The 22779-nt window shown below is 45.9% G+C and overlaps 3 protein-coding genes across 6 annotated transcripts; 1 reads left to right on the top strand and 2 right to left on the bottom strand.

The window, feature by feature from the left end:
* Positions 1 to 382: 382 nt before the first annotated feature.
* On the top strand, positions 383 to 5640 carry LOC143834339 (uncharacterized). The gene is made up of 2 exons (XM_077331073.1): positions 383 to 533; positions 1843 to 5640. The coding sequence occupies exon 2, from the start codon at positions 1916 to 1918 to the stop codon at positions 3296 to 3298; it is 1383 nt and encodes a 460-aa protein (XP_077187188.1). The 5' UTR covers positions 383 to 533; positions 1843 to 1915; the 3' UTR covers positions 3299 to 5640.
* Positions 5641 to 6932: 1292 nt separating this feature from the next.
* LOC143834346 (uncharacterized) lies at positions 6933 to 12662 on the bottom strand. Its single transcript, XM_077331088.1, has 3 exons — positions 12599 to 12662; positions 11823 to 11884; positions 6933 to 10001 (listed from the first exon to the last, which is right to left on the bottom strand). Exon 3 carries the CDS (start codon positions 9970 to 9972, stop codon positions 8671 to 8673), a length of 1302 nt encoding a protein of 433 aa, XP_077187203.1. The 5' UTR covers positions 9973 to 10001; positions 11823 to 11884; positions 12599 to 12662; the 3' UTR covers positions 6933 to 8670.
* A 2365-nt stretch (positions 12663 to 15027) lies between these two features.
* Positions 15028 to 22026, bottom strand: LOC143834397 (uncharacterized). 4 transcript variants are annotated; one of them, XM_077331217.1, is made up of 3 exons: positions 21900 to 22026; positions 18115 to 18234; positions 15028 to 16076 (listed from the first exon to the last, which is right to left on the bottom strand). In XM_077331217.1, exon 3 carries the CDS (start codon positions 15834 to 15836, stop codon positions 15075 to 15077), a length of 762 nt encoding a protein of 253 aa, XP_077187332.1. In that variant the 5' UTR covers positions 15837 to 16076; positions 18115 to 18234; positions 21900 to 22026; the 3' UTR covers positions 15028 to 15074. The 4 variants fall into 4 exon arrangements, with proteins under 4 accessions (XP_077187332.1, XP_077187335.1, XP_077187333.1 ...); XM_077331220.1 differs by having other exon boundaries at positions 15028 to 16072; XM_077331218.1 differs by lacking the exon at positions 21900 to 22026 and adding an exon at positions 20973 to 21051.
* Positions 22027 to 22779: the final 753 nt, after the last annotated feature.

Genomic DNA, 22779 nt, shown 5'->3' with positions numbered 1-22779 from the left:
CCTTGTTTGGTATTGTTGGAGTTGAGAACTGTTGCCACTAGTTCAGACAGCTGCTTTTGAAGAACTGCTGCATCTGCATTCACTGAAATCTGCAGACCTAACAGGACCCCCCAGGTCCCTCCTGGAGGCTGGCACCCTGAGACTGCAGCACATTAAAAATAGTAGCCTGGCTTGGCCTTAGCACAGCTTAGACCAGGAGCAGCCAAACTGTGGCTCTCCAGAAGCCCCCGGACTACAATTCTTACGAGCTCCTGTGAGCATCTGGAGAGCCACAGTCCGCCCACAGAGTCCCCTTGTCAGGGGCTGCTCACTCCCTTTGTCTGAGAATCAGCGAAGGGTTAAATCGACAGAGCTCTCGGTGCTAGAAAGGCCATAAGAAAAAGGTAAATAGTGCCAGCCACTTTCCTGTTCCTCCTCTTCCTCTCTCCTTGCCCCTCTGTGGCAGGGAAATTGCCTTTTTGGAGATCCTGGGGCCGGTGCCTTAGCTGTGGGATCCCCCTGGGGCAGGGATGCAAGCCGAAGACCTTATGCAGGTGAGGAGGGGAAAGGTGAGGCAGGGGAAAGGGGGGAGCAGCCAGAGAAGCCCCAGCAGCTGGAAGCAGTCAAAGTAGACAAAAGAGTCCTGTAGCAACCTGCACAAATGGGGGAGGGGGGGATGAGAGGTTTTGCCGACCACCTGCAGCCCGTCTCCTCTGGTGCAGGGACCAGAATCCTCCTTGGGGGGTTTGCCAGGCTTCAAGGTGGTTCAGTAGATTCATGACGAGATGCCCATCAGTCTGTAACCTTTAACTGGCATTAAACAGGTCTGTTTAGCCTGGAGAGGAGACGACTGAGAGGGGATCTGATAACCATCTTCAAGTATTTCAAAGGCTGCCCTGTGGAGGAGGGAGCAGAGTTGTTCTCTCTTGCCCCGGAGGGACGGACCAGATCCAATGGGATGAAATTAATTCAAAAGAAATTCCATCTAAACATCCAGAAGAAGTTCCTGACAGTCAGAGCAGTTCCTCAGTGGAACAGGCTTCCTCGGGAGGTGGTGGGTTCTCCATCTTTGGAGATTTTTAAGCAGAGGCTGGGTAGCCATCTGACGGAGAGGCTGATTCTGTGAAGGCTCAAGGGTGTGGCAGGTTACAGTGGATGAGCGATAGGGCTGTGAGTGTCCTGCATAGTGCAGGGGGTTGGACTAGATGACCCAGGAGGTCCCTTCCAACTCTGTTATTCTATGAACACAATAGTGGGACAAGCCTCTTCAGTTTTTACTGCTACAATCTCTGGAAATCCCATGTATAGCGAAACAGAAAAGAAAGGGTAAAATAAATTGGCAGAATATAGGACAAGGGCAAAACATAGGAGAAAATGGAGGGCAACATTAGACTTTATTGAACAGTAGAAAAAGTGGTCTTCAGATAGTATATGTTAGCTACAGGGTTAATGGTTGAGGCCAGCTGAACTTCCCTCAGGCCTGGGAAATTGATCATTATGATGTTTTATTGTTGCTTTTATGTTGTGAGCCACCCTTAGCCTGTCCATGGGGAGGGGCAGTATACACATTTCAAATTTTAAAAAGGCAGGTGGCAATGCTAGCTCCTTGTGGACGAACTTCCTTTTAATCTTCTGTAGACTACAGTCCACTTCTTCACATGCATTAAGTAGAACCTCCTTAAGCAGGAGATACGAAAAGAACGCTTCTGCTGGAATACAGTTTTGTTGGTCTTCGTGGTGCTACTACAAGACTCCTCTTTATTTTTTGCTAACACAGCTGCCCCTCTGGAATTGTTGGTGGAAAGTGGGGTAGACGATGTCATGATCTGACTCACGTATCTGATTTTTTATCTGTCCCAAAAGGTGATGACCCTATGCAGAATCACAAGGAAGATGAGTAGATTTTTGTAGATTATTGGTTGAAAGACACAAAGGAATGTTTGTTCTGAGGAGTCCTGAGAGGGAAGAGATGCCCGGAAACCAGGTGGGACGGCGCCACCAGGAAAGACATCTCAAGAAAATGACACAAGAGGATTTTTGTGAAGAAAGAAGCTTCAACAAAAGCACCTTCCAAGGGGGGATCTATAGGAATAAGGGGCAGAAGGCCGACTCTGAGAAAATCCTGTGCCAGAGCTCTGATTGTTTTGAGAATCAGGGTGTGCTAACAAGTGGAAAATTGTACAGATGCTCAGATTGTTGGGAAACGTTTCATGAGAGAGCCCACTTGGTTATGCATGAGAGAAGCCATGCTGGAGAGAAACCGTACATGTGTACAGATTGTGGGAAAACCTTTAGCATTAGCTGTGAGTTTGTCGATCATATCAGAATACACGCGAGGGAGAAATTGTATACCTGTGCAGAGTGTGGCCACAGCTTCCACCTGAAATCCATCCTTACCACCCACAAGAAGACGCACATGGCCGAGAACCCCTACAGATGCTCCGAGTGCGGGCAAAGCTTTGGTAAGAGATCGCATCTTGTGACCCACGAAAGGACCCACACGGGAGAAAAACCGTATCAGTGCTCCGACTGTGGGAAAAGCTTCAGTCAGAAAGGAAACCTGGTTTCGCACATGAGGATCCACACGGGGGAGAAACCATATCGGTGTTCCCAGTGTGGTAAATCGTTTTCTCACTGCACTTCCCTGATGATGCACGTGAGGACCCACACAGGAGAAAAGCCCTACAAGTGCTCCATCTGTGAAAAAAGCTTTGTCAATAAAGGGAACCTTGTCTCACACGTGAAAATCCACACGGGGGAAAAGCCCTACGAATGCACCGACTGCGGGAAAAGCTTCAGCACCAGTTTTCAGTTTATAGAACACAAAAGGTTGCACACGGGAGAGAAGCCATACACATGTGCTGAGTGCGGGCAAAGTTTCAATTCGAAATCCAATCTCATCACACACAAGAGAACCCACACAGGGGAGAAACCTTACGAGTGTGGCGTCTGTGGTAAAGGTTTCCGGGTGAAATCCTCCCTCACAAAACACGTGAGGATCCACACAGGGGAGAAACCATACGAATGCCCCGAGTGTGGGAAAAGCTTCAACACCAGTTCTTTGCTTGTCAATCACAAAAGGGTTCACACGGGAGAGAAGCCCTATACGTGTTCCGGCTGTGGGAAGACCTTCCGTCAGAAAGGCAACCTTATTTCGCACATGAGAATTCACACGGGGGAGAAACCATACGAATGCCCTGACTGTGACAAAAGATTCATTGACAAAAAGTCCCTTGTTAAACACCAGAGGACACATGTAGGGGGGGAGCAGGCTTATTCAGAGTGCCCAGAAAATAAGCAAAACTTGGGGTATAGTTGAGTATTATCATACAGCACAGTGGAAGCATATGGGGTGAACGTTTTGGGCTGGGAGGGGGGAAATGGGTAGGTAGCCTTGCTGGTATTTGTAAAGCAGAGAAAATCCAAAGGTCACAAGGATCTTTGTATTCTAGATCTAGAGTAGCCATTCTCAACCTTTTTTTGGCTACGGCTCTTTAAAGAGCTTGTTTCAGGTTCCGGGGCTCCCTACGGTAGGCTGGCCGCTTGCACAATGAGCTAGGCAAAAAGAAGGCCTAAGCTAAGAGTTAACTAAATTCAGCATTCCTTGTTTTTTATATATCTGTGAGCTGAGATAGATTCCAGAATATTTGACCGAGAGATGCATGTGTGTTCATTTTTTTTTCTCTCGGATGCATTAATTCACACACACACAAAGGAACAAATTACATTATTTCTTTTTCTTTGACGAAGGTTGAATTTTCTAGCAATTAATGACATCATACGTGACAAAAAGGGCATTCTGTCAGTGGGCTTTGGGCTCCCGATCTCACATTTTCCACTCCGTGGCCTCTTTCAAATGTGGCAGGAACCCCCAGGGGCAGGATGTGGCAGGAACCCCCATTATTATTATTATTATTATTATTATTATTATTATTATTATTATTATTATTATTATTATTATTATTATTAGATTTATTTCCCGCCTCTCCCAACAGGCTCGAGGCCATTGAAAATGGCTGTTCTAGAGAGAGCTGAAAGCTCTACAATGTAGCATTTCTGACTTTTTGCCATGTTCGGTTGAGCTCAGACTGTTTGCTATGAATCTTTTCATGTCTGCGGACATTTGCACTGTAGGAAGATGTTCAAAAATAATTTGACTAGGGATCAAACATTCAAAAATCACTCGAGGAGAAGGATCGCTTGAGAACGAGGCGCAGCTGGTGAGGACTCAATTCAATTCTGCACAAAAGGTGTTGCTGAGAGAGCGTGCATCTGCTCCCTTCACCCCCTCTTCTGCATTTTTCCTGCAAGCAGCTCTATGCTCTTGGCTGCCTATAGCGGAGGGCAGGGAAATCCGTGTCAGGGTGATGGTAGGACTCAGTATAAATTTTTTCTGGGCTTCAGAATAATCTCCAATTGACTGCTGTCAGGCTAGACCAGACTTTCTCGACTTTTTAACCACTGAGAACCCCCTGAAGCATCCTTCAGACGTTAAGAAACCCCAGAAGTGGCACAATCATGCAGAATCTGGCTCGGAAGCAGAGCTGTGGACACGCCCACCTGGGGCCCCTCCCCTTCCTACCCCTTCCAGGCCCTTCCTTGGCCATTTTGGGCTTAGGGGTGGGTTGATGTGACCAAAGACTGATCAATGTTGCCAGATAAATGTTTAACAAATTTTAAAAATATATTTAATTAACTCCCACCCATTTGGGAAGCCCAGGGTTGTCAAGAAGCCCGGATTAGACAGATTCAGTATGGTTATTTGGTCTACAGAGGGGAAAAATATATCCCTGCTGTTTAGAGAAACATCAAATTTGGCCATCTCTCATCGTCTTCACCTTTTAGCCCAGGAACTCTGGGTTCAAGGCCTTGAAAAAGAAACATTGGGCAGAATCAGAAACATTCTGCTCTCTCGAAAAGCCAGTGTCTAAAAATGTAATGCTCTCTTTTCTTTAAAAATTGGTACTAACACTATATTAGGAATTATTTTTCTAACTTTTTAAATGAATATGTGCAGCGATTTGGGGGGTGACCCTACATTTTCAGCCCTGAGGAAGTATATTAGAGAGCGGCATATTTAAAACTGCTTTTAATTAATAGCTTTTATATGTTTTGTTTCCAGCTATGGTTGTCAGCCAAGAGCTGGAGCGATCAGAGAGAGATGTAAATGCACCGATTTGTGTAATTTAAACTTATTTCATGGTTAGCACATGAATTAAATGATAGGTCTGATATGGAACTGTTTCTTTCCCTCACTGTCCACGTATTATGCTCCTGCTGTCTATTTTCAAGGTCACATCTTACAGTGCTGCAGATAGAAATACCAGCTTTTTTTTTTTTACAGGAGCATATATTTTGCTTTTTTTAAAAAAAGTGATTTCACTGGTACCCTCACAAGGATTGCTTCAAGCCTCTGGGTGTTTATTTATTTATATTTTTATCCTGCCCTCTGTGAAATGAACTCAGAGTTGAGTACAAAGTTAAGCCCCCCTCACCCCATTAATAAACACAGTAAACAAATCTGACTTTATCAGGGATTCACAGTAAGTTTTTAAAAATAGCAGCCAGGGCTGTACTTCAGGCCTGAATTACACAAAGCCATTTTGTAACAAGTCATTGTTCACTATTTAGGTCAGGGGTAGTCAAACTGCGGCCCTCCAGATGTCCATGGACTACAATTCCCAGGAGCCCCTGCCAGCGTTTGCTGGCAGGGGCTCCTGAGAATTGTAGTCCATGGACATCTGGAGGGCCGCAGTTTGACTACCCCTGATTTAGATGGCTATTTCCTGTCAGAATAATTCTTGCTTCAAGGCCCCCAGTGGGCCTTTTTTAGCAGAAATGTGGCCTTTCAGACATGTCTTTTGCCTGTTTGAAACCTCTCGTTTGTTTCTGAGTAATTCACAAAGGGGATTCCCTATGTGGTGTGGTCCATCCTATGTTCCCATGAGAGCCAGTGTGCTGTAGTGGTTATGAGCAGTGGTTTTTAATCTGGCCAGCTGGGTTTTATTCCCCGCCCCTCCACATGCAGCCAGCTGGGTGACCTTGGCCTCGCCACAGTCCTGATAAAGCTGTTCTGACCAAGCAGCCCTGGTCAGGTTCTCTCTCAGCCTCACCCACCTCACAGGGTGTCTGTTGTGGGCTTGGAAGCCGCTTTGAGACTCCTTCAGGCAGTGAAAAGCGGGGTATAAAACCCCCAACTTTTCTCTTCTAAACAAAGGGGACACTTGCCGTAGCCACCATCCCGGTGAGGGGGTTGTGCTGGACTGAGAAAATCCTGCCAGTGAGCTCCCCAGTGCTGTTGCAGTCTATCTTCTGGTTCCTGATTCACTGAGGCCTCAACCACAGAATTGGCAAAAATTTCCACCTGGACGCCACCTTCTTCCTCTCTCTCTTTTTCCCCCAAAGTCTCAGCCTTCCAGTTTCATTCCTGGCAGACTTGATATCCCTGTAAATAAAATCCACCTCTGATAAAATGCAAAGAATTGAACATCAAATCAGTGTGGTGTAATGATTACAGCATGGGACAATGATATCTGAAGGATTGGAATACAAGGCAGGGCCAGGCTGGTTATTTATACTGGGGTCTCATTTAACCTTTTACGTGTGTGACATTAACAAGAAATGCTTCAACAATTCCAATTCCATGGGTATTACTTTTTAAAATCATTTTGAACACATGAATCAGCCTCATATTGGCACAACCTTGGCCTATCAGTGGCTCTTCAAGGTCACAGGCCAAGGTCTTTCACAATATCTAACGCCTGGTCCTTTTAATGGGCAATGCTGGGAATTGAAAACAGGACCTTTTGACACATACAACAGACACTGTCCCAGTAAGCTTTTCCCCCCCCGGCCCCCTCGGTTTTCGTCTCCTTGCTTATTAAGTTCACCGGATACACCAGTGAACGTGCAATCCTGCGATTTTGATAGCTGTGAAGAAGGGGCAATTCATATTTTGGAAAGCATAAAATAATAAATGGTATTTTATTCTTAACCCATCTTTCCAGTGCTGCTCAAAGAGAGGAACAACATTTCATAAAACGACATACAGAAAGTTAAAACAGTATCAATACAGGATTAATCCACATGCCCCCAACCAATATTGGTATCAGAAGCTGGTGCTCTATTTCGCCCAGTGGTTGTGAGGCTAGCATGTATTGATGGATGTTATTTGGGGCCCAGATCATAAGATTTCCCAACGGACCATTTCAAACTAATGAGCACTATGACAGGGGTGGTCAACCTGTGGTCCTCCAGATGTCCATGGCAGGGGCTCATGGGAATTGTAGTCCATGGACATCTGGAGGACCACAGGTTGACTATCCCTGCACTATGATACATTTCATTTTAAATACCTGTACTTTGGCCATGTCATGAGAAAGAAGGACTCCCTGGAGAAGAGCCTAATGCTGGGAGCGATTGAGGGCAAAAGAAGAAGGGGACGACAGAGAATGAGGTGGCTGGCTGGAGTCACTGAAGCAGTCGGTGCAAGCTTAAATGGACTCCGGGGAATGGTAGAGGACAGGAAGGCCTGGAGGATCATTGTCCATTGGGTCGTGACGGGTTGGACAAGACTTCACACCTAACAACAACAATTGTTTAAGTTGTGATAATGGCGAATTACTAGGAATTTTCCTATCCTTCCAATCTTAAAATAGGACATTTTATCAGTGTTTAAGAGCCCAAAAGAGGATGGAAGGACACACATACACATACGAAGGAGAGTATCTGGTATCACTAGACTAGGTGCAATGTGGGGGGGGCGGCAAGAGAGAAGCTGCACTGGTGAAAATTCCCTCTTTTTAGCAGAACTCTTGCAGGGGCAGGCATCTTTTCCACCCAGTCTCCCAATTTGCAACCTCTTTAAGCACAGCTAAATTCACCCTCTCCCTGCAGCCTTTCCATCTCCTAAATTCCTGCCCCCCCCCTCCTCGACGGGCATTGCTCCGGAGTCTGCAAACTGCAAAAGGAATTCTCACTTCATTTAAGCCCTTTACGGAAAGCTACAGAACAGCCACCACCAGGGTGGGAAAGGGAAGTCACAGCAAATGCAACACAAACTCTTAGTGGAACAGCTTGGAAAACATGTTGGCTGTCTTTTAAAATGTTTCCTTTGAGCCCCCGCACCTTTGAGTGAGTATACATGCAACATGTCCAGTTTCCTCCTCGGCTGAATTTCCAACACACCAACAAAAGTTTCTGCTTTCTTGTGCACGCTGCACCTGAGCAAGTGTTGATCTGAAGATCTTAATGCTCTTGGGGGGACATATGGGACAGGACAGTCCTGCAGGCACCCAGTCCCATGTTTAGTATCACCTGACAAGGAGGGAATCAAACACAGCAACGATGGAACCGAAAAGCAGCAGGCCCAAGGAAGGAATGGGCCGACAGGCACTGCAGAGGGCGCTTTCACAAACAAAAAATCATGGCCTTTCTATTTACTTTGCAACTGGATTTTGCGGCGTGGAACGGCAAAATCCACTTGCAATCCATCACTGCAGTGGATTGAAACTGCATGATTTATGTGGAAGTGCTCCGACGGCCATCTCTCCTGCAAACGCACCACTAAACAGCAATCCAGTGGCACCTGTAAGACCAACAAAGGACTCAAACCTTGTTCTGCTGCTTCAGATCACCACGGCTACCCACCTGAAGCCACTAAAGTGGAAACACTGATGTCTAGGGATCTACCTAACAACCTTCTTTAGAAAGTACTGGCATGGCTTTCCTGTCACTCAACTCGTCCGAGATCTGGCGCAGTTCTCCTCCAACATGTATTCTCATGTGCGTATTGCGGTTGGACCTCTGGCTGAAGCTTTTCCCACACTGCGAACATTTAAACGGTTTTTCGCCAGTGTGCACCCTCTTATGTTCCACCAGGACTGACTTATTGCTAAACCTTTTCCCGCAGTCGGGGCACTTGTGGGGTTTCTCTCCCGTGTGGGTTTCCGTGTGCCTGATGAAGTCATAGGACCGGCTGTAGCTTTTGCCACAATCCGCACAAGTGTACGGCCTGTCCCCGGCATGATTCCTCACGTGCATCTTGAGGCTGCTCTCCCAACGAAAGGACTTCCCACATTCTAAGCATTTGAACGGTTTCTCTCCCGTATGGATTCTTCGGTGGACAAAAAGCTGAGAGCTCTGGCAGAAGGATTTCCCACACTCGGAGCACCGGTAGGGTTTCTCACCGGTGTGCGTCCTCTCGTGTAAGAGAAGATCGAATTTTCTACTGAAGCTATGACCACAGCGCAAACAGGCGTGCGGCTTCTCTCCAGTGTGAATTCTGCTATGGATAGTCAGATGCGATTTCTGACTAAAACTTTTCCCACACTCAGAGCATTTGTACGGTTTCTCTCCCGTGTGACTCCTCTGGTGGGCGGAAAGTGTCGATCGGCTTTGGAAGCCTTTGCCACATTCCGCACAGGGATGCAGTTTCTCCGCCACGTGAGTCCGCTGATGTTTTGCGAGATATATTTTGTGGGTGAAGTTTCTTCCGCAGTCCGAGCAAGCGTACGGCTTCTCTCCCACGTGGGCCCGTTCGTGGGCGGAAAGGATGGTTCCGCAGCGGAAGGTTTTCCCACAGTCTAAGCATTTGTACGGTTTTCCTTCCGCGTGGGACTTTTCATGTCGAGCAAGGAGCGCTTTATATCCGAAGCATTTCCCACAGACTTGGCACTGATGCGGCTTCTCTCCTGTATGGGTGGACTTGTGGTTTGTCAGGGCTGAATTCCGACTAAAAGTTCTCCCACATTCTGAGCATACAAAATCTTTATTTCTTCTCCGAGGTGGATGGCTCTCAGCTGAGTCAGCATGACCCTCTTCTCTCCCACAAAATGCCGTTCCAGGGGAATCTTTTTTCACTGGATTGAGTTGTCCACAGCTTTCTAGTCCCTGCTGATTTTTGTGGCCTTCTTGTATCTCATGATCTTTGACGTCATCTACTGATGCCCCGTTGAGGATGTTCTCTTCTGGGTCTTCTGACTGAAGATTCATCTCCTCGCCATCACTTACGTGTACATCACCTGCAGGGATCAAAAGGAAAATGTTAAGTGCATTGAGTTGTACACCTCTATTTTTTTTTTCTGATACTACAAATCAAAATTGGGGTTAAGGAGCTGAAATTCGGACACGTTGGACAGTTTCTGATGAAGGGAGCTTTGACTCTTGAAAGCTTCCGGGGGTGGCCAAACTGTGGCTCTCCAGATGTCCATGCTGGCAGGAGATCATGGGAATTGTAATCCATGACATTTGGAGGACTACAGGTTGACTACTCCTGCTCTAGAAAACATGTGGTTTTTTAAGGTGCTCCTGCGCTTGGACACAGGACAACAATACTTCCCCAATGTAATTTAGAACCAAATTATATAAAACGCTGGAAGTTTCAAAGATCTTTCTTCCATCTTGTAAAAAGCCAGGGCCTTCCTTGAAACAATGGCTTCCCCTGCATGATTTTTGGAACTGAAATCACAGCTCTGATAACTATTTCCCTAGCCAAGCTAGAATACGAAGGCGTTACAAGTTAAACTTGCAAATAAAATACACTTATGTGTTTTGTTATCTGTTTGCCTCTCGTGTTATCTGTTTGCCGCCTTCATGCTTATCATCCACTACACACCACATGCTCTGTAGACCCACAGCATAGGGTTAAGAAATCCTATGTGCGTATAAAATAAGACACACAAACAATTCAGTCATCATAATCACTTAGTTTTGATGTATTGTTCTGTTTACATTCTATGTAAAGCATCCTGAGCCTTAGGGAGGGCGGTACACAAATGTAATTAATTAATTAATTTCAAAGATACTTTAGGCTGATCCTACAGCTGACAACAGCAACAGCTCTTCATAGTTGAAAATCAAGTCCTGATAGCCCTCTTTAAGTATTTGAAAGGTTGTCATTTGGAGGAGGGCAGGAAGCTGTCCCCGTTGGCTGCAGAGGAGAGGACATGCAGTAATGGGTTTAAACTTCAAGTACAACGATATAGGCTAGATATCAGGAAAAAAATTTCACAGTCAGAGTAGTTCAGCAGTGGAATAGGCTGCCTAAGGAGGTGGTGAGCTCCCCCTCACTGGCAGTCTTCAATCAAAGGTTGGATGCACACTTTTCTTGGATGCTTTAGGATGCTTAGGGCTGATCCTGCGTTGAGCAGGGGGTTGGACTAGATGGCCTGTATGGCCCCTTCCAACTCTATGATTCTATGATTCTATGATTCTATGATTCTATGATACTATACTATACTATACTATACTATACTATACTATACTATACTATACTATACTATACTATACTGTACTGTACTTCTTTAGTAAAGTCTTCTTTAGTAAGAATAAATGTTTACTGACACACAAGTGTCATTCAAACAAAGCTTAACAGTAACTTTCATCTGAGGTAAAAGTGGTTTTCAGACTTTCCCCCCCTGTTTACGTCAAGTCACAATTGGTTCTATGACACCGTCTCCTTTTTGGCATTCACAGAGGTAATTTTGTGAATTATTATTATTTTGCGAATTATTATTATTTCTGACTGACATAACCATAACCAGAATGACTCACTCTAAGCGCACAAAACAGTCACTAACTGTCAAAGCTAACACAAATGGAATTCTCCCATCATGCATCACTTCAGCGCCTGTGAGTGCGTATGCAAGGATGTGCAACCATCCAAATCTTCCAAATCTACAATGTTCTAGATTCTACCTCACCTGCTTAAAGTTAAAATAAAACAACATCACAGAAGAACAAACAGAGTTTTGATGTTCAGCAGCACCTTTAAGATCGACAAAGTTTTATTCAAAGTATAAGCTTTCCCGTGCAGGGATACTTCTCCAGCCACAGCTACCTACCTGAATTTGTAACAGGAGAACATGGGCAACGTGGCGGGTCGCAGCTCACCAGCCCGAGACACCTGGTATAAAAGAACAAGAGAAACACCTGGATCAGGGGGTTGTGACAGATGGTGATAACACATAACCACCCTCACAGCTCTATTGTCCAGGACCAAGGCAACGTGAGACATTTAGTCTATTCCAAAGCACTCTCCCACATAAAGGTAAAGGTAAAGGTATCCCCTGTGCAAGCACCAAGTCATGTCTGACCCTTGGGGTGACGCCCTCCAGCGTTTTCATGGCAGACTCAATACGGGGTGGTTTGCCAGTGCCTTCCCCAGTCATTACCGTTTACCCCCCAGCAAGCTGGGTACTCATTTTACCGACCTCGGAAGGATGGAAGGCTGAGTCAACCTTGAGCCGGCTGCTGGGATCGAACTCCCAGCCTCATGGGCAGAGCTTTCAGACGGCTGCCTTACCACTCTGCGCCACAAGAGGCTCTTACTCTCCCACATAAATATAAATAAAATAAAGTACAATCAGAGAATTCACTGCCACAAGCACCTGATCCTGCAAGCCTGCTCTTTACCTCTAGATTTCCTCCAGCATCCCCTTGCTCTGTCCCAGATCCCCACAGCCCCTCCTCAGGACCGTGGCTGGAGCTCTCCCCTCCACCCACCCACCCAATGCATGGCTACTCTCGTGAGCCCCCCACACTGAGTTTCTCTCACTGCCCCCACGACCTTTCCTTGCACGCAGGGACACCCCATTGCCCGTCTCTTGCTTGCACTTACCCAGCCCGCCTGGTCTTTGCATTGCAATCCCCCCCCCCCCCCGAGAATCTGCAGGATTTGCAAATGTCCCTGCAAGGAAAGGTTTGCAAACTAAGGGTGGGGGGGAGAAGAGGTGGGCTGGGAAGGAAGGAAACTTCCGTTTCGGGGACTCTCTAGAAACAGAGCTCGGTGTGTTTAACCCCTTCCCCCCCTCTCCTGGGAAAGCAGCGAGGAGAGAGGGAAAGGGTCGCAGGCTGGGATGCCAGCCTCCAGGGGAGTCCTGGGGGATCCTCTGCAATTATAGACTACAGGGATGAGTTTCCCTGGAGAAAATTGCTGCTTTGGAGGGTGGCCTGCATGGGATCGCACCCCCATAGAGGTCTCTGCCTTCCCCAGGCTCCGTCCCTAAACCCACCAGCCTGAATTTGGCAACCCAGGCCTCCATTCCCCACTGATTGCCAGGGCGGGGGTAACCCTTTATTTTCTATTTATTTTCTGTTTCACTATATGTGGGATTTCAGCCTCTCTTTTCTGTTTAGCTAAACATGGGATTTCCAGTGATTGTCCCACTTGTGTTCATAGAATCATGGAAGGGACATCCTGGGTCATCTAGTCCAACCCCCTGCACTATGCAGGACACTCACAACCCTCTTGCTCATCCACTGTCACCTGCCACCTCCTTGAGCCTTCACAGAATCAGCCTCTCCGTCAGATGGCTCTCCAGCCTCTGCTTTAAAATCTCCAAAGATGGAAAACCCACCCCCTCCTGAGGAAGCCTGTTCCACTGAGAAACCGTTCTGACTATCAGGAACTTCTTCCGGATGTTTGGACAGAATTTCTTTTGCATTAATTTCATCCCATTGGTTCCGGTCCGTCCCTCTGGGGCAAGAGAGAACAACTCTGCTCCATCCCCTACATGGCAGCCTTTTAAATACTTGAAGATGGTTATCAGATCCCCTTTCGGTCGCCTCCTCTCCAGGCTGTATATAACACAGGTCCCACAATAGATCTTCCTGCCAGCACGCACACTATCAGTCAGTTTCACTTTAAACTGACTGGATCCAGCAGTTGTTGGCGAAAGGACCTTGCTAGATTACCCACCTCTCACATACTTAATTCCTCTTCCATAGTCTGAGAGGATTTGGGGTAAGAAGACCCCCAAGGAATTGAATATTGTTCCTGCAAGGACCGCTAGGGATCGAGACGTGGAGGCATGAAATGGCAAACCAAGATCTCCTGGCTACTCTACACATGCCATCTGATAAATAAACAAAAAATAATCTTGAGACACCAGCAGCTGATAGTTCCTGAGAGGCCATCCTGTAGTAGGCCAAAATGAAACAATGACAGAGAAAGGGGGAGAAACGGAATTAAAAAATATTTATTTATCTTTAAAAAGAATTGGTCCACAAGTTTACACTGTGCCATATCCTGAAACGAACTACCTGCCTCGTATTCAGAAGTGCAAGGTGCTGCCAGCCCTTCAGCGCAAAACGTAGTAAAGATAAAAATGAGCATAAATCTTTTTTTTTAATGTGTTAAAACATGAAATAATCTCACTTACAGGCCTGAGCAATGCTTTATGATGTTTGAAAAGCAAACTTTAAAAGCTGAATGCCCCTCATGTCAGAAGTTTTGAAAATTCCCTTGGGAAATTCCACCCTAAGACAGACACAGGTAGTCCTAGTATTCATGTAGTATTCAGCTATGGGGATAAGTAATTCATGAGTCCTCAGGGGAGAACTTTTGAAGTTGATGTTTTCTCCTCACACTAGGCATCTGTAACCTTTCTTGTGGACTTTTGAAGAACCCTTCCCTACATTTTGGGCCCTGCTTTTCTCCTTTCTGGGTTTCCTCTGCCTAAAACTGCTACTTAGTTAGGGGTTATTTGTGCCACGTTCCAAAGAATCTAGCTCTGTCATGTTTTTTTTTAAATGCTCTTCCTACACTTTGAGCACCTGTCTGGTTTCTGATACCTATCAAATTCAGCACTAGGGGAAGGTTCTTTGTAACGGCAAACTGAATTTTTTTCTTTTGTTTATGGGATTTCTTGTGTAGCAGTTCAGTTGCTTGGTGGACAGATTTTTCACACTGAAAACATGTACATGGTCTCTCTTGAGTGTGCACTCCCTTATGCACAATAAGGTGTGGTTTCTGACTGAAGTTTCCTCCATGTTTCTTCTATATATTTATCCATGGCAGACAAAATTGTGTTTTAAGCTAAACCTTCCCCACAATCTAAGCATTTATATGGCTTCTCTCCAGTATGAGATCTTTCATGTTCAACAAATTTTGATTTAAAACTAAAACTTCCCCCCCCGCCCCCACACACCAAGCATTTACATGGGTTCTCTCTTGCATGAGATAGGCTTGGAACAGAATTAAAACTTTCCCCACATTCAGAGCATTTATGCAGCTTTTCTCTAGTATGTGATGCTTCATGTTGGACAAGCTTTGATCTATAAGCAAAGCTTTCCCCCACATGCGAAGCAAGCACTTATATGGTTTCTCTAATATGTGGGATTTTAAGGTGTTCTAAAAGGTTTGACTTGGTGCGAAAACGCTTCCCACAGTCTGAGCACATATGAGGCTTCTCTCCAGTATGCAGTCTTGTGTGGACAATAAGATTGCTACGAAAGCGGAAACTTTCTCTGCACTCCGAGCATTGATAAGGCTTCTCTCCTGTGTGAATTCTTCTATGCTCAGCCAAATGATACTTGATCTTAAAGCATTTCCCACAGTCCTTACACTGATGTGGCCTCTCTCTTTTGTGGCGTTGTTGGTGCACTGAGAGGAATGATTTAGCAATAAATTTCCCCCCACACTCTGAGCATGTGTACGGCTTCTCTCCGGTATGCGACATTTCATGACGAACAAGCAGCGATCTAAAGGCAAAAGCTCTCCCACACTCTGCGCATTGATATGGCTTGTCTTCGTTGTGGCCTTTTTGGTGCACCGAGAGGTAGGAATTAGTACTGAAACTTTTCCCACATTCTGAGCATGCGTACGGCTTCTCTCCGGTGTGAGATATTTCATGTCGAGCAAGCAGTGATCTAAAGGCAAAAGTTTTCCCGCACTCTACACATTGATGTTGCCTTACTTTTCCGTGTTTTGAAAGTTCTGAATTTTCTCCTTTGTGGATCCGTTTATGTCTTGAAAGGGAAGAACTGGAACTAAAACTTCTCCCACACTGTTGGCATATCCACGTTTTCTTATTTCTCTGAACTGACTTCCTCTGTAAAAGATCAGAACTCTGCATCACGTCTTCAACAAACTTTGCAAACACCTGAGGTAGCTTCACTTGAACTTTGGTCCCCGGGAGAGAATCTCGGCTCACTGGATAAGTTGGTTCACAACTTTGTCGTCCCAACTGAGTTCTACATCCGTCTTGTGTTTCAAATGGCTGGAAAGTCTCTTCTATTTTTCCACCAGTGGGATGGCTATTCTCTGGTGTTCTCAAGGAAAGACTCCCTTTCTAGCTCACTTGTTCAACATCTGCCTTGGAAAAAGAAGAGAACCGTACCTTGAATCAAGCACATTTCACTTTAAATAAAAACTATAGATGTGATGCCCACCAGACATCTTTGAGAGATGATTATTAAACAATGCCTCATCCTGTTTCCATCAGTGGCCAATCAGAGACTGCTATTCTTGAAGACTGCATCTTGTATTCAGAGATACAGGGGCTTTCCGCACTCCTTCAAAATTGCACAATGGTTACTAATTGAAAACGCTACAGTTTTGCCGTTATGCACAACGTCGTTGACAATCTGCAACACACCTGAAACCGATCCGCAAAAAGCGCTTTGTTGCAGCGCTTTCAGGGAAATCCCAAAAAGTGGATTCACCCTCCGGAAAGCACTACACTCCTGCAACCAATCTGCAACACTAGCGGGAAAGTTCTGTGCGTTACCATTGTTGCGGTTTCTGCAAAGTCCCTCCCCCTGGCTCTCTCCTCTGATCTTCCGGCGAAGCGATCGCCATTTTTTTTTCTCCGAGCGAGCGGAGATCAACACACCGGCGAGCCTCCGTTTAGCCAGTGAGGCTTCCCCTCTGCAGTCCCTCTGTTGACAGTCACTAAGCACAATCAACACAGAAGCCCGTTTGCTAATGTATTTTCCCTTTATTTTTCACACTGTTTTCGGCCGAAAATCGCGCCCGTGAGGGGGGGGATTTTTTTTTTCACTCGGGGGGAGGCAACGATGAAACGGCAGCTCAAACACACTCGCTAGCTGGATGGGTCTCTCCGTTGCAATGAATCAACGCAGATTCGTTGCAACGGGTGTGTTTAAAAAAAAAACCTTTATTAAAGGGAAAGGGGCTGTTTGGGAGCATGCTAACGGCCGCCCATTGGCTGCTTGACGGCCAGGGGCGGGACGAGCTTGGCAATAGCTTCCTTTCTAGCGATTTTTGCCGAGACCGGAAGCCTGTGGGAAACGATAGAAACGCAATTGGATTCCACTACAAAGGCAGGTATGCATAACGACGAATTCCACTATTTTAAATGGCGATTTTTTGTTCAGCAAACAATTTGCTACATGGATCCCGGTGCAGAAAGCCCCACACTTCCTCCGTGCATGTAGATTTTGCAGATTTCATTTCATTATTACAGGTAGAAAACCATTGATAGACATTTCTTGATAAAGTTATCTAACCCTACTTCAAAGCTATGTAATCGAATGGTCATGCCCCCATCTTTGGACTGGAAATCCCATAAGTGAATGATGTGAGAAATTGCTGCTCAGACATCACTGTACCATGAAGTTCCACAGTGTGTGTCCCTAAGGTCTCATGAGGTCCTCAGCCCCTTACAACATCCATTCCTCATGGTTTCATATGAGTTACCATATGGGTCATCTGACCCATAAGGTAAAGGTAAAGGTATCCCCTGTGCAAGCACCGAGTCATGTCTGACCCTTGGGGTGACGCCCTCTAGCGTTTTCATGGCAGACTCAATACGGGGTGGTTTGCCAGTGCCTTCCCCATAGTTAGCTTTATATCTGACTTAGCTTTATATCTGACTGCATACAGGGGCAGCAGAGTGCAGATCAAAAAAACAGCACCACGGGGCCACGTACATATACAGGGGGATTGTTTTATTTGTACACACCTGGGGAATGCTAGGTTGACAAAAGAATTGCAAACTTGAATTGAGGAGAGGGGGTTAAACAGCCACAAAATGGAGAATGCCAGTTACTGAAAACCTGAATTGTGACCATGATGAGGGTGAGGGGGTCAGTATGACTGGACCGAGGCAAATCCAGCATGATTGTTAGAAAGAAGCTGCAGTGGCAACATGTGGGGAAGGAGAGATAAATTAGACCGGGGAGGGAAAGCATCTGGGGCCCAATGGGGAAATAGTTTTTCCTGCCCCAAATAACCTTAGAGATCCTCTCTTTCGATTATAACATTATAAGAATAGCTTCTTTCCTCTCACACACTCTTCTAATCATTCTGATTTTTTCTGCCACAGGATAGCAAAACAGGCTACTTGTATCTTAGATATTGTCTAGTAATTCAGGCCCACTAATCCCTACCAGGTGATGTGGTTTTCCTGTCACTCTCTTGGTTGTCTTCCGTATTCCAGGTGCCTGATGCCACCTTCAATTCTGTTGTAGAAGGATCGATTTAAGCCCTTCCTCCAACCACTGAGGGAACTGAAAGAAAAGTATGAATATTAAGCTGAGACACGTTATGGAATTTATTCCCTGGATACAATACAATGCAGCTGCCAGGGTCCTCATTGGTACACCTTGGAAGGCCCATATCCAGCTGGTACTGAGGCAGCTGCATTGGTTGCCAGTTTTGGCCCGGATCAAGTTCAAGATTTTGGTTTGAACCTTTAAGGCCATTTGTGGCTTGGGCCCCATCTATCTGAGGGGCTGATTGTTTCCTTACATCCCTAGCACCTGGAGATTTAGGTAATTTTATTGGCTGAGGTTTCTGACTATTCCATCACCCACCCTCCTCCTGTTTGAAGGCTGTTATTATTTAATTTAAAAGCAAAACCTCATCACCTTATTATGCAAATATTAATGATTAGTTCATATTTAATACTAATTACCTGGAGGAATTTTAGAGCACTGCATTATTTTGTAATGAGTTTGAATTGTGTCTCAAGCATAAGGTAAAGGTAAAGCTATCCCCTGTGCAAGCACCAAGTCATGCCTGACTCTTGGAGTGACACCCTCCAGCGTTTTCATGGCAGACTCAATACGGGGTGGTGTGCCAGTGCCTTCCCCAGTCATTACCGTTTTACCCTCCAGCAAGCTGGGTACTCATTTTACCGACCTCGGAAGGATGGAAGGCTGAGTCAACCTTGAGCCGGCTGCTGGGATTGAACTCCCAACCTCATGGACAGACAGCTTCAGACAGCTTTTCTGCCGCTTACCACTCTGTGCCACAAGCATATCCCTCTATAAAAACCCACTTTAAAATCTATGTGACTACACATTATTATTATTATTATTATTATTATTATTATTATTATTATTATTATTATTATTATTATTATTATTTAATTTTTAGACCACCCTTCTCCCAATAGGTCTCAGGGCGGTTTACAACATAAATAGTTAAAACACAATAAAATCCCCATAAAACCCCCAATTAAAAGTTACATATAACATATCACATAACATATAGCGGCGGTGGTCACAATTCTGATCTTAGTTCAGCCTGGTGGAGAGAATAATGTTCAGAAGAGGGTGGCACCAATACAATAGATCTAACCATGATCTCGGTGTTAGAGATCTCAATATTGGAGGGGATCCTCTGATGGATTAGTGGGAGAGCTGCCCTGGCCTCAACCATATGCCTGGCGGAAGAGCTCCGTCTTACAGGCCCTGCGGAAAGCTGGTAGATCCTGCAGGGCCCTTAGCTCTTCTGGGAGCTCGTTCCACCAGGTTGGGGCCAGGACTGAAAAGGCCCTGGCCCGGGTCGAGGCCAGGCGCACATCCCGTGGGCCCGGGACAACCAGTAAATTCATACCCGCAGAGCGGAGTGCCCTGCGGGGGGCATAAGCAACCAAGCGGTCCCACAGGTAGATGGGAGTTAATAAGAGTTAATGAATGCTATCTGAAGCCATCCCCTGCATCAAGACTCAAGGCTTCATCTCAACCATGCATGAAGCTTACATATCAGTTCTTTGACCTTCCCAGGTATGGATCTCCTGATTAGCCCAACAAATGTTTTGTCTCCTGATCCCCAGGCATCCCTCTTCCTGCATGCACTTTCCCCTAAGAAACCTCATGTTGTATTTAGCCCAAGAAAAAAGACCAACCCAGAACCATCAAAATGAGTCTGAAGGCTATCTCCTTGAGAAGGAGAGAACAGGTGGGCTGGAAGGAGAACTTCCATTTAAGGGCCCTGACAAAGGAAGGCTGTGGGCCTTTAACACTTTCCAACCTCTCCCAGGAAAATGTCAGAAAGAGAGTAGCTAACCTCTCATAGTTGGGTCACTGCCTTCCCTCCACACAAGAGGATCCCTGGCTTTGTCTTCTTCATGACAACCAGAATTCCAGTAGATGAATTTTCTCCACTCCTTATGTTGGCTCCACTTGAATGGCCACCTGCCATGATGCAGAGCACCTCCACCATGGTGGCGGAGGGTGGGGCTTTCAGAGTGCATGGAGATGGGGTGTCTTAGAAGGGTACAGACTTGCTTTTTATCATTGTAGTGGAGAGCCAGTGTAGTGGTTAAGAGCGATGGGTTCTAATCTGACGAGCCATGTTTGATTCCCTGCTCCTCAACATGGAGCCAACTGGGTGCCCAAGGGCTAGTCACAGTCCTGATAATGCTCTTTTGATTGAGCAGTTCTCCCTGAGCTCTCTCAGCCCCACCTACCTCACATTGTTCTGTTGTGGAGAGAGGAAGGGAAGGTGATTGTAAGCTCCTTTGACATTCCTTTGGGCAGTGAAAAGTGGGGTATAAAAACCAACACCTTTTCTTCTTCAAATAAGATTTAATTTTATTAGCTGAGGATTTTCTCTATTTCATCACCCATCTTCCTCCTGTTTGAGGGTGGTTGTTCTTTAATTTTCAAGCAAAATCCAATCGCCTTATTATGCAAATCTTAATGATTTGTTATTTTTTAAAGACTGATTACGTGGGAGAGTTTTAGAGCATTTTATGATTTTGTAATGAGTTTGAACTGCGTCCCTCCCCACTTTCTTAGTTATCCCTTGCCAGCATATCTCTTTATAAAAACCCACTCTAAAATATCTGTGAATACGCATAAGAGTTAATGGATGCTATCTGAAACCATCCTACACATCTAGACTCAAGGCTTCATCTAGACCATGCGTGGAGCTTTCATATTAGACCCTTGACCTTCCCAGGAATGGATCTCCTGATCAGCCCCAGCAGCAGCTTTCTCCAGAGATCCCCACTCACCTTCCCCTAAGAAACGCTGTGCTGCGTTTGACCTAAGAAAAAAGACCAACCCAGACCAGCAAAACAAGTCCGAAGGCCAGAAGACAGGTGGGCTGGAAGGAGAACTCCCATTTAAGAGCTCTGACAAATGAAGGCTTTGGGCAATTAACCCCTTCCAGCCTCTCCCAGGAAAACGTCAGAAAGGGAGTAGCTACCTCTGATAGGGACAGTTGGGTCACTGCCTTCCCTCTGCCCAAGAAGATCCCTGGCTTTGTCTTCTACATGACAACCAGAATTTCAGCAGATGAAGTTCCTCCACTCCTTGTGTTGGCAGGAGGTATAAGGTAGCCCTGGATAAGCAGGATAAGGTAGCCCTGGCTCAATAACAACAGGGAGATGTACTCACAAGTAAATAAATGGCTGGTGCATACAGGCATAAGGTGCATCAGGCCACCAAAGTTTCTGTTTAGATTTAAGTCATGCGGTACGTTCAGGCCTGTAGTACATCAGTTCATGCAGTTCATACAGCAATGCCACAATTTTATGCATTCAAGACATGGTCTCATGTGTCTACATAGGCACATGAGACCACATGCACACATATCCATGTGCCCCTTCAGACACCAAATAGCCTTGACATGCAAATATTATCCGTTCTTTATTATTTGAGGCTGCTAACCTGTGGGAGCGTTATAGCATTATAATTTTTTTGCACTGAATTTTAATTGCATTCCCCCCACCCCTTTCTTAGAGTTGTAAAAATCCTCATTAAAATAGCAGCCAATACACATAACAGGCAATGCATGGGAACTGAAGCAATCCTGGGCATCAAGGCTTCATCTCAACCTTGTATTAGAACTTCATTTTGGCTCGTCAACCCTCTTTGACCCTAATCTCCTTATTAGCCCCATCTACTGTTTTCTCCCCTATCTTCACGCGTGCACTCACCTTCCCCTAGGAAATGTTGTATTGCATCTTTTCCAACAAAAAGCCCAGCAAAATGAATCTGAAGACCATCTCCCCAAGAAGGAGAGATGGAAGGAGAACTCCCATTTAAGGGCTCTGACAAATGATGGTTCTGGGCAATTAACCCCTTCCAGCCTCTCCCAGGAAAATGGCAGAAAGGGAGTAGCTACCTCTGGTTGGACCATTGGATCACTTCATCCCCCCCTCTCACCCCTGGCTTAGTTGTCTAAATGAGGGGTAGTCAACCTGTGGTCCTCCAGATGTTCATGGACTACAATTCCCATGAGCTCCTGCCAGCAAATGCTGGCAGGGGCTCATGGGAACTGTAGTCCATGGACATCTGGAGGACCATAGGTTGACTACCCCTGGTCTAAATGACAACCAGAATTTCAGCAGATGAAGCTTCCTCCACTCCTCCTGGTGCAGCCCCTTCAACAGCACGGATGTCACCTTCACCCAAAATCAGCTCTGTCCTCTAAATCAGGGGTAGTCAACCTGTGGTCCTCCAGATGTTCATGAACTACAATTCCCAGGAGCCCCTGCCAGCGTTTGCTGGCAGGGGCTCATGGGAATTGTAGTTCATGAACATCTGGAGGACCACAGGTTGACTACCCCTGCTCTAAATCTACAATGGGGTGCTCTCTAATTGAACAGGGGGTAGGATGACTCATAGATGTCCAGAGACCTGTATAATGTCTTTTTATGTCACAGCAGCTGCCAGCACACTGACTGAAGTTAAGCCACGGCGGCAAAATTCTGGCTGGCTCCACCTCCTGGGGCAGCCATGTTGCAAAGCCATTTTGTGGGTTCACCCACCAGAATTCCATCGATGCCCCCAATCTTTTCAGTCAGATGAAGTACC

This window comes from Paroedura picta, chromosome 3, assembly GCF_049243985.1.
Source record: "Paroedura picta isolate Pp20150507F chromosome 3, Ppicta_v3.0, whole genome shotgun sequence".
In the NCBI taxonomy this organism is placed as follows: domain Eukaryota; kingdom Metazoa; phylum Chordata; class Lepidosauria; order Squamata; family Gekkonidae; genus Paroedura; species Paroedura picta.
The sequence above is the reverse complement of the archived record's forward strand: the minus strand, read 5'-3'. Positions and strand labels throughout refer to the sequence as shown.

Coding starts and splice junctions, on each gene's coding strand:
- LOC143834339 (XM_077331073.1), top strand. CDS start 1,916: ATGTTTGTTCTGAGGAGTCCTGAGAGGGAAGAGATGCCCGGAAACCAG.
- LOC143834346 (XM_077331088.1), bottom strand. CDS start 9,972: ATGAATCTTCAGTCAGAAGACCCAGAAGAGAACATCCTCAACGGGGCA.
- LOC143834397 (XM_077331217.1), bottom strand. CDS start 15,836: ATGCAGAGTTCTGATCTTTTACAGAGGAAGTCAGTTCAGAGAAATAAG.